This window comes from Gossypium raimondii, chromosome 4 (genome assembly GCF_025698545.1).
Source record: "Gossypium raimondii isolate GPD5lz chromosome 4, ASM2569854v1, whole genome shotgun sequence".
NCBI lineage: Eukaryota > Viridiplantae > Streptophyta > Magnoliopsida > Malvales > Malvaceae > Gossypium > Gossypium raimondii.
The window spans coordinates 36,439,811-36,452,712 of record NC_068568.1 but is presented as its reverse complement, the minus strand read 5'-3'; the positions used below and the strand labels follow the sequence as shown (position 1 = coordinate 36,452,712).

Sequence of the window (12,902 nt, the reverse complement as noted above, 5' to 3'; positions counted from 1 at the left end):
TCTCTACACCTACAGGAGTAAGTTCATAAATCTAAAGATCCCCTCTCTCATGCAAACTAACAGTCCATCGAAAATGGTCCAAAGTTTGAGTTTCGATGGAAACCAACAATCCGATTCTCCAAGGGACTGCGAATTACTCCTCCTAAAACAACTTTTTTCAGATCTCCCTTCTATAGTTGCCCAAACCTCAAAACTAATGTGAGCATTTGTAAGATAGATCAAGACTTCATGATTTACTGTTGATAGCAGCCACGATGCTAGCAGCTTATATTGCTGTCTATGCAGCACATACTCAAGATTCTCAATTAACTGCCCATCTTTATTAGCCAAGAACTGAGATGGAATACTAATTGTTCCTAATACAAAACCTTGCACATCATACCCTTTAAGAATCAATATGATTTGATGTTTCCATAAAAGAAAATTACTCTCACCAAATTTAACAGTATCATGCTTGAGAAATTGATGGATTTCTTACCAACAACAGAAACCGCTGATCCAGGCTCTGAACAAGGTAAGTTCATTTGTTCACCACCATTCGAAGATGATGCTGACTGTCTTCATTTCTTGAAACAACTTTTGGTGTCATGATGAACAAATCAATACACGATCGCCAATTTACAGAGAATAATCTGGTTCTGGTACCATGTTGAATTTGACACTTGAGCAGCAAGAAGTAGAGAATAACAAAAAATAGGATAAGAAACTAACTTAATATATTATAATTAATATATACAACTAACTCGTGCATGGGATAAGAAACTAGTAAAGTAAATTTCTCCACAAATAAGAAAACCTTGCTTAAATAGCATAGTTAGAGTAATGTCATCTATTTTTATAATTTCTTAACACTTGGTGATCAAATAATTATACTAAAATTGATTTCAGGTTAATCATTATTGTTCACTGAATTTAGTTAATATATTTGTTATAATAAACGTGTAAATCGATTGCAAAACAATAAGAATAGAAAAGAAGAAATTCACTATTAGATCACAATTTTGTATAGACTTCTCTTTGCCATGCATTAATTAAACTTTCTAATTTGTTAAATGTTATTTTTCAGTCCTCAATTTAGTTTTGATATTTACTTTTTCAACCCTAATACATTGTAAAAATATATAATTTAGAACCTCATGTGATGGCCTGATGGTCAAAGTTGCTCACTGCCTTGGTGTGGTTTGAGTTCGAGTCACGCTAATCGCCTTTGTTATTTAGGCTTTGCCCTGTTATTGTAATTCACCAAATATATATATTTATTATTATCGATTAACTACTATATAAATTAGAAGGGATTAATCATAAAATTTAAGAGGTTCATCTCGGTGTTGATTTCATGTTTTTTTGATGAGTAAAATGTGGAAGTTCTTGATTAATTTGTGGGGGAATACAAGTTATCCTACGTTAAAACTTAAAAGGAGTGAATATATTAGAGATTTGGACTTGCATGTTAGTTTTTAGACGACGGGTGCACGAGTTTTGAGAGTAAGAAATGAAATGAAAAATGGCGATAGAGGAGTGAATGGCACATGCAAAGAGGTAAAGGGTGGTAAAATAGTGTTATGGGTCAATTTCCAACATAAATCCTTCTATTATCAACCTATTGATTGAGTTGTTAGGAGAGTTTTATAATTCTTAAGTCATAATAATTTTCTTGGCCCTCCAACATTATAAAATAAGTCATTTTAGCCCTTCATTTAATTATTCGGTCTTTCTTTTTTTGCACTTGAACTTGCATTTTTTGTCAATCACTTCAATATAGATAGAAAAGTTAACGTTTGTTAACTTTGTTGATGTGGCATACACATGGATTGCCACGTGGATGACACATCAACATTTAATTCATTTTTAAAAATTTAAATATATATTTTATATATTTTACACTTTTAAATAATTTTAATGATTTTTAATTTTTAATTTTTAAAAATAAAATTTATAATTTTTTTAAATTCTAAAAAAAAAATTTAATGTTAACAGGTCACCCACGTGTATGCTACATCAACAAAGTTAAAAAAAACGTTAAGTTTTCTATCTATTTTAGGGTGATTTGACAAAAAAAAACTATTTTATTTTTATATTATGTATGTCCGTTTTATAGTACATGTTCGGTATTCGTGACTACCTCTCCCAAAAATGTTGTCTTCAAGATTTAAACCTACGTCCTCCCATTAGGAGTGTAATATGCCTTATCATTGCACACAAACAATTTTTTAAATAAAATATATCCCAAACGATTTTTTATTTAAATCGGTAAATAATTTATTACCAAATTATTTTTAAAAAAACATTTTACTAACCAATTATAATTGATTGTAATATTAATTATAATTTTTAAAAAGTGATTCTAATATTATGATATTTTAAACCTTTGTAATCATATTATCTTTAAAATATTAAAAATAAAATTATGAACCAATTTATTTAATTTTAATTATTAAATACAATAAAATTATGCATCATACGGATAAAAAAATTAGTGTATATATTTTACAGTAAGGTTTTGAATAATTTAAGTAAGTTTAAGTTCTAAATGAGTTATTCTTTTGAAAGCGTAAGGCACATCAATATTTAATTAATCGAAGGTCTAATTAAGTAATCTTTCTAAAATATGTAATTATACAGTCATGTTAATTAAGGTAATGCTAACTAGAATACGTAATCTTACAATTAATTTAAGGTCAAATTGAACAACTTTGATTAAGGTTTGCACGTCACAATAATTAGCATCAAACGTGATTCAGGCTATTTTATTACAAAATACGGATTTTAATTCCTTAATTATGGAAACCAAATAATGCTATTTAATGAAGATTTTAGAGAATGAACTTCTTTACAAAATAATTAAAAATAATCAAAAGGAATGATTTCTATGGAAGTTCTCTAAATAGATTAATCAAAATTCAATTAAACTCGGTAGTTACTAATACGTATAACAGATCATGGTCATTAGACATGTCAAGCACTAAAATTTAGAGGTTAATTGAAATAATTAATCAAGAATTAGGTTTGGTGGTGAAGTAGTTAGTGTCCTTGATAGCATCTATTTTTTTTCAACAAGGTTCGGTAAGTACATACGTTTCAATTAGTAGAATTCGTATATTCCGCAATAACATCGATCCACATTAATCTTTCAATTCAATTACTCAAGATTTTCGGTTCTTGTCGAATCTTTCGATAATCTTGACGAATCTCGAAATCAATCATTAGCTCGTGTATAAATGTCTCTTGAAGGACCTGTTCTGGTTGCATCGGATCAGATTTGATCGTAAGGAACACCGATTGGGCTCCAGGTGAATGTGTTATTTTACAAGAGAATCTAGGCAAACCATGTGTAGGTTTATGGACACACGGTCTCCCATATGGGCGTATGGACGACACGGTTGGACCACAAGGCCATGTGCCCTATAAATCCTAGGCTAGTTCGCTTCTCACACGGGCACGACCCTTCCACACAGCCATGTGCCTACTGTAGGGAATTATATCTTTTACCACACAACCACAGCTTGTTTCACGGCATGGCCACACGGCCATGTAACTCTTCCACACGACCTATGGCTTCTCACATGGTCTAACCACACGACCCCTATTTTACAATTTTGCCCAAAAATTTATGTTATATGCAGTTTAGTGCTTGGATATTTCTTGAATTGTTTTTAGTGTTTTATTTCATCCAATTGAGCCCATGATAATATGAATATTTTGGAACCTATGATTTGATTGACTAAATTACTACTGTATATGCATGATATGTAATGATACATGCCTATTGTCTCTATATTTTTGATAAATTGTTACTGTTAAGTTTTGTCACTGTATTACCATTTACATGTTAAACATGCCTTTTGCTACTATTAAATCGTTTACATATTAAGCAAGTCTACTGCTATTGTTGAACCAAATACATGTTTATGAATGTCTACCATTTCTGTACTGTTCTGTTCCAAGTATGACATATTACATTGCATGGGGTGGGACACTTTGAAAGGAGGAAGTTCTAACAGTTTAATAATCTGCAACTCTAGTGGTTCAGCCACAAATATTCTAGCAACTCTTATCTGCAAATACATTGTGCATTCACAACCTTCTGGCAATGTAATAACCTGTAACTTTGGTGGTTCATCCACAACATGGTGTGTAGGGATGGAAGAGTTCTAGGAACTCTTATTATGGTGTGTAGCGGTAGGGTAGGATCTTTTCTGTTAAACTCAAACTGCATTGCATTCATAAGCATGCACATACAAATCTGTGAATTCTAAGATGATATTTGATGAGTTAATCTGAAATACCGATATCCTGAAATTGTTGTTGAGAGTTATGCTATGAATCGTGATTCTATATGTTTTGTCTATCATTTGCACTAATTTTATTGTGATCAAACTCACACTGAGCTTCTTAAAGCTCACTTCCCCTTATTTTCTATATTTACAAATAACCCATAGGTTAGGACGCGAACATGGTATATGGCTCAGAATCGTTTTTTTATAAAAATATTATTAGGCTTATTTCTATAATTCTTGTTATTTCGAAACTGTGTTGTTGTTTTTATATGACATGTGATTTATGTTTAGGGTTTGTTTAGCATGCATGATTTTTAATTTGAATTTAGGATATTGAACATGGAATTAGATTTGGTTATGCATAAAATAATTACGATTTAACTTAATTAAAACCGAATTAAAGATCACTTTTTGTTGATAGGTTATAATTAAATTTTGAGTAATAAATGAACTAGAAATTAACTAAGTTTTCAATGGTAGTCACCGTTATAAGAAAAATGTTAAACTAATCGTTTTTTTTTTTCTGTTATCTCTAGAGTTTTTCTAAAGGGTTAAATATAAAATTGGTATTTGAACTTGTCAACTTCTCCTAGATTGGTATTTATGGTTTTTTTTGTCCTAGATTGATACCCAAACTTTTTTTTTTCTGTCAACTAAATTGGTACCTGAGTTTAACGCCGTTAATTTTTTGCTGATGTAGCAGCGCTGGCCAATTGCGCGCAGCCACATGGTGTCCTTTTGTACCTCTTTTTCTTTTTCCCACATTTTCTTCCCTTTTTCTCTTCTTTTCTTATTTTTCTTTTTCATTTTTTCGCCCTGCTTCTACGCTTCTTCATCTTTCTTCCCGAAAATGATTTATGAGATCTGGGTTTGGTTTTTTTTCCCGAAATCTTCTTCAATACTCCTTTATCAGTCCTCATGTCTCCTATCTTCTTCCTTCCACCCCCATCTCAAATGCCCGACACTACTCCTTCCTCCTTCAACCACTCATTCACCCCACTTTCAAGCTTCTAAACCATCAACTTTCAAGGGCAGCTGCTCGACCAAGCAACCAATTACCACCCTAAAACGTAGCCTGGGAAAAATTCCTGCTCAGATCTCAATCCTAGACTTTTTCTCTTCTCGCCCTTCAACGCCCCTACCAAAACTAGAGTTGATTAAAAGGAAAGAAAGGGGATGTTTTGGGTTTCTCCACTCAAATAAAATCAAAGAGAAAAAAGAAGTAAAGACAAAAGATTGTAGTGACTAGACCTGTTCATGGGTCGGGACACCTGGCCTGAAGGCCAACCCTAAATGTGAGAGGGTTTGGATAAAAATATAGGCCCGTTTGAAAAATGGGTTGGGCCTCGAGAAAGGTATTTTTTGCCCAGACCAGGCCCGAATTCACTAAAGGACAAAAAATTTACTTTTTTTAATCTCCCTATTTTGCTACCATTTTACTATTATGTTGCTACTATTTTGTTATTATTATTTGGATATTGTATAAAACTTATTTTATTGTTAATTTTGTTATTATTTTAAAGGCATTTATTAATTTTGTTATTATTTTAGAGACATTTGCTTGTTAAGTTGCATCTATCTTAGTGTTATTTAAGTATAAATATTTTTTAAAATTTATTTTCAACTTGTTGGGAAATATTTATTTTGATGTTTTTAGTATTTTTTATGTATTATATATATTTAAAAATTATATAAAAATTAATACGGGCGGGCAAGACCCGAGTTTTAGCATTTTTATCCAGGTCAGGCTTGGGCCTGAGCCTTGCAAATGAGCCTAAATTTTTAGTTGAGTTCGGCCCGGCCCAGCCCATGAACAACTCTAGTAGTGACTTTGGTGATTAAGATTTGAAGTTTTTTATCGGGGTTTGTTTAAATTTTTAAATGCTCAACTTAATTTAATGATGAAGAATGGATGAAGATTTGCATTTCCTTAAAAGGAAGAGTATTTCTTTGAATTTGGGTTTTTTTTTTTTTTTTGCTTTACAATTATAATCTGTATTACTACAAATTACTGTACATGGACTTAACAATGTGATTTCAAACAAAATCAAAGTTTCCAATGTCATCAACAAAGGAAAAAGAAAAAGAAAAGGAAATTAATTACACAATAAAAAAATTTGGGGGAAAAAAGTCAAAAGAAAAAAATAAGTTTTTTTTTTTTAGATTATGATATCAACATAACGTCATTTATGTCATGTGTCACAATTTTTTGCCGCTACATGTCTTAAACTTAACAGTGTTAGGCTCGGGTATTAATATAGTGGACGGAAAAAAAGTTTGGGTACCAATCTAGGACAAAAAAACCCCATAAGTATCAATATAGAAGAAGTGAACAAATTTGGGTACCAATTTTATATTTATCCATTTTCTAAAAATAGGCTAAGTCTTCTAAGATAAATAAATGTTTTAAAATAACTGTTTTATAAATTCTGATAGCTTACTGGGCCATTTCGGTGACTAATGTAATTTTTCGAATTCCGGCTTAACGTCTAGATCGAGTTGGAGAGGTTATAAGACACCTCAATTTGTTTTGTTAAAATAACATTCAATTTAATCTGATATGTACTAATACATATAAACGACTATCTAAATTAATATTTAAATATTTTATTTGTTAATTTATTTATGGTATAAGTACACCATTTTGTTTGTAAGTTAGTTCATAGAAAACATTTATATTATTTATATGTATTCTGTTTTTTTAATATTTATTTTTACTTGATTAGTATAGTTAACTATTTAGGTATAGATTTTAAGTCTACAACAAATTTATTCAATACAAATTTTAATATTAATCTTAAAAATACATAGTTTAATTAGTATTAAAAAATTTAAAACATGTAATTTATAAAATATTATAAATATAATTAATAATTAGTATTTAAATTTGAAAAAGAAAACATATTTTTAAAATTTTAACATTTTAAAACTCGTATAAGAACAATCTTTAAACTTTATTAAACTCATATAAGATGAATTTATTATGGAATAGTAATTTTACAAATCTATTTTTAAACATGTAATTCAATATATTTTAATTATTACACAGGATAAAAAAACTAATTAATTATAATAATATGAGTTCTAAGATTTATTTAGATAATATTGGAATAAGGGAGGAAGGTTGCACGGATTGATTCCGTATCAAATAGGTATTTACATTAATTAAAAATTAAATGTACCCAATATTATTTTAAGGGATAGTGGCTTGGACTTTAATAAAAATTTCAATTTGGATGGCGAGAAACTTTTGTTTCCGAAAACTACAAGGAGTGGCATTATGTTAATCCCATGCCATTAACAAGTAGTTTTGTGTAAGCTGAATATGGAAGATTCCCACACATTTAGACAAATCTAGTGACTATGTATTTATGAACCCAAACTCGGTGACTTGATAAAATAAAAAGAAAATCCCAGCGCCATTAATGGTTTTCTTCCGCCCAACAAAGGTTACCAAATCTCTTTAAAGTTGGGGAATGTTGTCTGGTTTTGGGTTGGTAGAAAAAAAATGAAGTTTCATAGAAGAGAAAGTGCAGAATTTGAGAAAGTCGAACAAATTTTGATTAGAGTAGAGAGATAAATTGTCATTTTAATTATAAATATAATTCAATGTTATATTTTATGGACTCACAAACTAAATCTTAATATTATTTTCTAAAAATAATTTAATTTTAAAATTTAACTTTTACAATATATTTTCCTTATAAGATTAATGGAATTTACCTTCAACAAAAATATTTTTTTATAAAAAAAAAGAGAAAGGATTTAATAGATTCCAAACTCAAAAAGGACCCAAAAGCTCCAGTTCATACGGTTAACCGCACGAAACCTTCTGCAAAACAAAGAAACGCACTTCGTAACAAAACCCTAATCCCCAAATAGAATGATGTTTTCCCTAATTCACTCTCCATGACCACCACTATCGGCCCACCTTTTATACTCACCCGCCGTTGATTTTTGCCTGCGTCTCCGGCAGTCGCCTTTTGCAGGTTCCCTCTCTTCTCCTTCTCCTTCATTCTCTATTTCTTAGGGTTTTCTTTGTTTACTTATTATTCTGGCACCGCTAAGTTTTTGTAAAAATCATTCCTTGATTAGTTCTTGCTTTCATGTCCTTATGCTTCAATTTTATTTTGTAGCTTAAAGCGTGCTGCTTCAAATTCACAATTTTGTTTCTTAAATAGGAGACTCACTCTCATTTTTCTTTTTCTAACTTGAAACCAACTGATGGTGATTTAAGTATCATTATTCCATGATATTCTCTGACTAGTGGGGTGTCATATGACCAAAACAAAATAAAATAGAGAAATAAGAATAATTTTATTTTAGCAGTAAAAAGATAAATTTGAATTATATATCCTATGAAAGAGGGAAAAATATTAAATTTTGAATACTTTTATGAATCAGGAATTGTTTAGTTGTGGAATATTAGTTAAGGTTATTGCTATATAAGCTGCACTTTTATTGGAGTATACTTTCAAAGCATATCATCCTTTCACTAAAATGTTTGTTGTTTATATGAACTTCGCAATTCAATATGGGTTTGCTTAGTTAGCATGCATGTTTTGTAATTCAGGTTGTGGCTTCTGTTGAAAGGTTGGATTTTGAAGGTCTCTACTGTTTGTCATTGTTGCTCAGCCTTCAGTAGCAACAATGGGCAGTTCATTTAATGCTCAAATCTTGGTGGAAAAGCTAGCCAAGCTTAATAACTCACAAGCGAGCATAGAGAGTATCCTTTCAGAAAATAATTGCAGATTCTGTGCTTCTTTGGCTATTTAGGACGGTTATTTTTTGGCCGGTCTTGCTTTCACTGTGGGGTCATGTTTTTCACCAACTGGCAGGCATAATAATTGATCAGATACTCATTTATTACTTCTCATACATAACTTACTGCTTATGTTGCTTTGTTGTGGCTATCTAGTTGCCGTCTAAGTTACAGAAAATGAACTTTTAAAGCTTATTTTTGCATCCTTAACTTGTTAAGCTTTATCACATTGGTGTATTTTCCATATGAATAAGGCAAAACAAGTTGTTGAAACTTGGGACAGACAATTTCATTGCTCCCCACGCGAGCAGAGATTGGCCTTTCTGTATCTTGCCAATGATATTTTGCAGAATAGCAGGCGTAAGGGTTCGGAATTTGTTGGTGAATTTTGGAAGGTTCTTCCTAATGCTCTTCGTGATGTGATTGAAAATGGAGATGAGTTTGGAAGGAATGCTGCATTGCGTTTGGTATAGCCACCTAAACTTCCGTATAGATCTTGTTTTCTTGGGCTTTTAATTGAAATCTAAGTAAAGGGTTAAATATGACTCATGGCCCTGATTCATGACCTAAAGTGACAAAAACAAAGTGCTTAACTTGTCTTGTAAAATGGAAGACCTGAGTGGTTGCACTTAGGTTCCTTAAGAATGTGATATTGCTACTAAATAAAGTTAAATTGACGATGCTAAGTTTATGCTCATAATATGATGACATTATGCTTCTGTTGCCAGTTATATTTTATGTCATGTCGATCCTCACTTTTTGTCCACTTATTCTAATAAATTTGTCTATAACTAGGCATAGGCTGAGTTTCAAACATCACTTATATTAGTATCCATTGGGTTCTGATTGGTTGAAAGTACTTGCACTTTTCCTGGTGGTACTTATTTAATTGTCAAGGTCCAGCAGTTGAACTTTTGTTTCAGTACAACTATGTTTCTAGGTGGAGTTCACTGTCTTGGTATTTATTGTGGTGTTTGTCTAATTTCTGACAAATGAAATGCTGTTAATGGAACAATCATTGGACAATGCACGATGTTTTTTTTTTCACTTTATTGTTATATTGTGTATGGTTGGTTAGTATTTTCTTTCAATACATATGTACTTTAAATTCATGCTGTGATACTGTTTCAAATGATCAAATTCCAAATTGGATGATATATATCTTTTTTTCCTTTTACTTTTGAAATTTAGATCCGTATATGGGAAGAGAGAAAAGTATTTGGTTCTCAGGGACAAATTCTCAAGGAAGAGCTTGTTGGCAGACAATCAGAAAACAATAATAGAAATGGCAGGCATGTAGGTGTAAAGCTGGTAAGATAACTTCCATGTGGATTGCATTTTCTGTTTTGCAGTTATGTTTTTGTCATGGACTAATGTCATTTCTCCTTTATATTTGTCCTAGCAGAAGCAACCTGTTAGAAATACAGTGGACAAAATAGTGTCAGCCTATCAAGTTGTTTATGGTAGTCAGATGGATGAAGATGTTATATTCAGCAAATGTAGGAATGCTATTAGTTGTATCGATAAAGTAGATAAAGAAATTGGTACTGATGTCAATACAGGTATGATCTGCATTGCTCATTTTGCCAGCATATTTGAGTTGCACTTATGTTGCTTATTAAGAAGTTAGTACCTTTAACTACTATTCATCATCCTTGTTGGCTATTACTACATTGTGAGACCAAATATTTCTCATTTGAAAAATGGTTAATTACCATGGAGACTTTGTTCATATCTCAAGACACTTATCGTTTTTCAATCCCAATTCCTTTGAACAGGGCAGTTCCGTGGATCTGCACTTGTGGAGGAGGTCCAGGGTCAGCATGCTGTATTGAGGGATTGTATTCAGCAGCTAACAGCTGTTGCATCATCAAGAGCTAGTCTAGTCTCACATTTGAGAGAGGCTCTTCAGGAGCAGGTTACTTTGACTAATCTAATTACAGAAATATTATTTGTGGTTGATTTAAAAAAAATAAAGCTGATTTACTTTTGTTGCCAGGAATTCAAGTTGGAGCAAGTTCGTGCTGAGCTTCAGGTCTGACAGCATACACTTCTATATCTCAATTTGAATATATTTAAAAAATAGCTACTAATGTAAATACATGCATTCTGATATTGCTCATCATTTTTTACAGGTGGCACAGTCCCGATCGGAACATGCCGGTAACATCTGCGGACAATTTTTAAATATTGACAATCCCGAGTTGGTAGCTGAGCAAAGTTCAAAGGAACCTCACACATCTATTGCACCTCAAAGTTTTATTCCATCAGCTACAGAGCAATCAGCTCCTGTGATGTATGCCCGGCAAGCATCTTTTCCTGATAATTCTGGCCGCAATGAGGAAGATCCTCGGAAATCTGCTGCTGCTGCAGTAGCAGCGAAGCTAACTGCATCAACATCCTCTGCGGAGATGCTTTCCTATGTCTTGTCTTCCCTTGCTTCTGACGGTGTCATCGGTAATCCTATGAAAGACTCGTCTGGTGATTACCCTTCTGAGAAGAGATCTAAGCGTGAGAATGACCCGTCTTACATACCATCTCAGAATCCTCAACAAGCCTCAGTTCCACCATTCTCGCATCCTGAATCGCACCAACATAATGTTGTGACCACCACCCAGCAGTTGGCTCTAAATGAGGTGCCACCTCCTCCATCATCGTCTCCTCCACCTCTGCCACCACTGCCGCCTATGCCACCGTATGCTGTGCCCCAGTACATGCCAACTGCTGGATCAATAAATGGGGCGACATATAGCTATAGCATGACATCACAGCAGCCTTCCTTGCCTGGTTATTCCATAGCTGGAGCTGCAATGAGTGGCATCTCCTTATTTGCCACATCATCAACTAATTCTTACCAGAGTTTCCAAAGCTCTGAAGGTTTTCATAACCAGCCGTCATCCTTGCCAACGGCACCTATTTCTCGACAGTAGTTCAGATAGGATGCTTTAAAATGAATTGTTCTTGTTAGATAAGAGCAGTCAGCACCAGACCAATCTTTGTTCTGCATGTGCACAATGTAAATTTCTTGTAACTTACATATATCAATTGTGTTCGTATTTGGTATTTAAAACTATTTATGGCATTCTTGGATTGTATAAGAAAATTTTAGTCAGGATTAAACCCTATGTGAATACGTTGTGTTTTTAACATACCCTAACATGCTATCGGATTTTTTCCGCTGATAGTTAAAGAGGGGCACAGAGGAGGAGTGTGGTGGTGGTGAAACAATGGCGTGAGTATGACGTGTCAAGTGGTTTTGTTAAATATATATTATAAAAACCAACTAAACATCATATCTGGCTTTCGGACTGACAGTTGAGGGATAGGGAAGACATGAAGTGGAAAATAGATATGAAACGTAGCATTGTTTGATGTTTGGCCGTGCCTAAGACTCAAACCCGGGCAGTAATAACATTCGTATCATCATGACACACTTTGACCCTACGTAGAATAAATACACGTTAATTTTAAGGAGTGATTTTAAGGTTTCTAAGTTTCTTGGGATTAGTTGCATCTAAAATTTGATGTCTTTAACTTACAACTTAAACCACAAGCAGCTGCGATTGAGTTTTTGGAAGAAAAGAATCCAACAGAGGAGACGACCAAAGCTTTTAACTGTTAGAAATGAGTTGGGAGTTGCAGTCTCACATCATAGATGGATCTGGGATTGTGTGATAATTTATGCAGTCGGGTACATTTGTAGTTCAACCTTTGACCTGTTGTTAATTGTGGAGAGGAAACAAAAGCTGCCTTCCAATCCAATCCATATTATTAGTTTGTCCCTGAGAACCATTGTTGTTTTTACATCCCATGTGTACCCCCACTATTTCTATAACTTGATATAAATTATGGGTGTTTTTTTT

At 32.8% G+C, this 12,902-nt stretch overlaps 1 protein-coding gene across 2 annotated transcripts; it reads left to right on the top strand.

Moving 5' to 3' along the window:
• The first annotated feature begins 8,054 nt into the window (after positions 1 to 8,054).
• On the top strand, positions 8,055 to 12,164 carry LOC105780302 (uncharacterized). Of its 2 annotated transcripts, none has more exons than XM_012604544.2 (8): positions 8,055 to 8,266; positions 8,851 to 9,003; positions 9,259 to 9,506; positions 10,231 to 10,350; positions 10,445 to 10,601; positions 10,818 to 10,957; positions 11,039 to 11,074; positions 11,175 to 12,164. In XM_012604544.2, exons 2-8 carry the CDS (start codon positions 8,928 to 8,930, stop codon positions 11,967 to 11,969), a joined length of 1,572 nt encoding a protein of 523 aa, XP_012459998.1. In that variant the 5' UTR covers positions 8,055 to 8,266; positions 8,851 to 8,927; the 3' UTR covers positions 11,970 to 12,164. The 2 variants fall into 2 exon arrangements, with proteins under 2 accessions (XP_012459998.1, XP_052485526.1); XM_052629566.1 differs by having other exon boundaries at positions 10,442 to 10,601.
• The last annotated feature ends 738 nt before the right edge of the window (positions 12,165 to 12,902 follow it).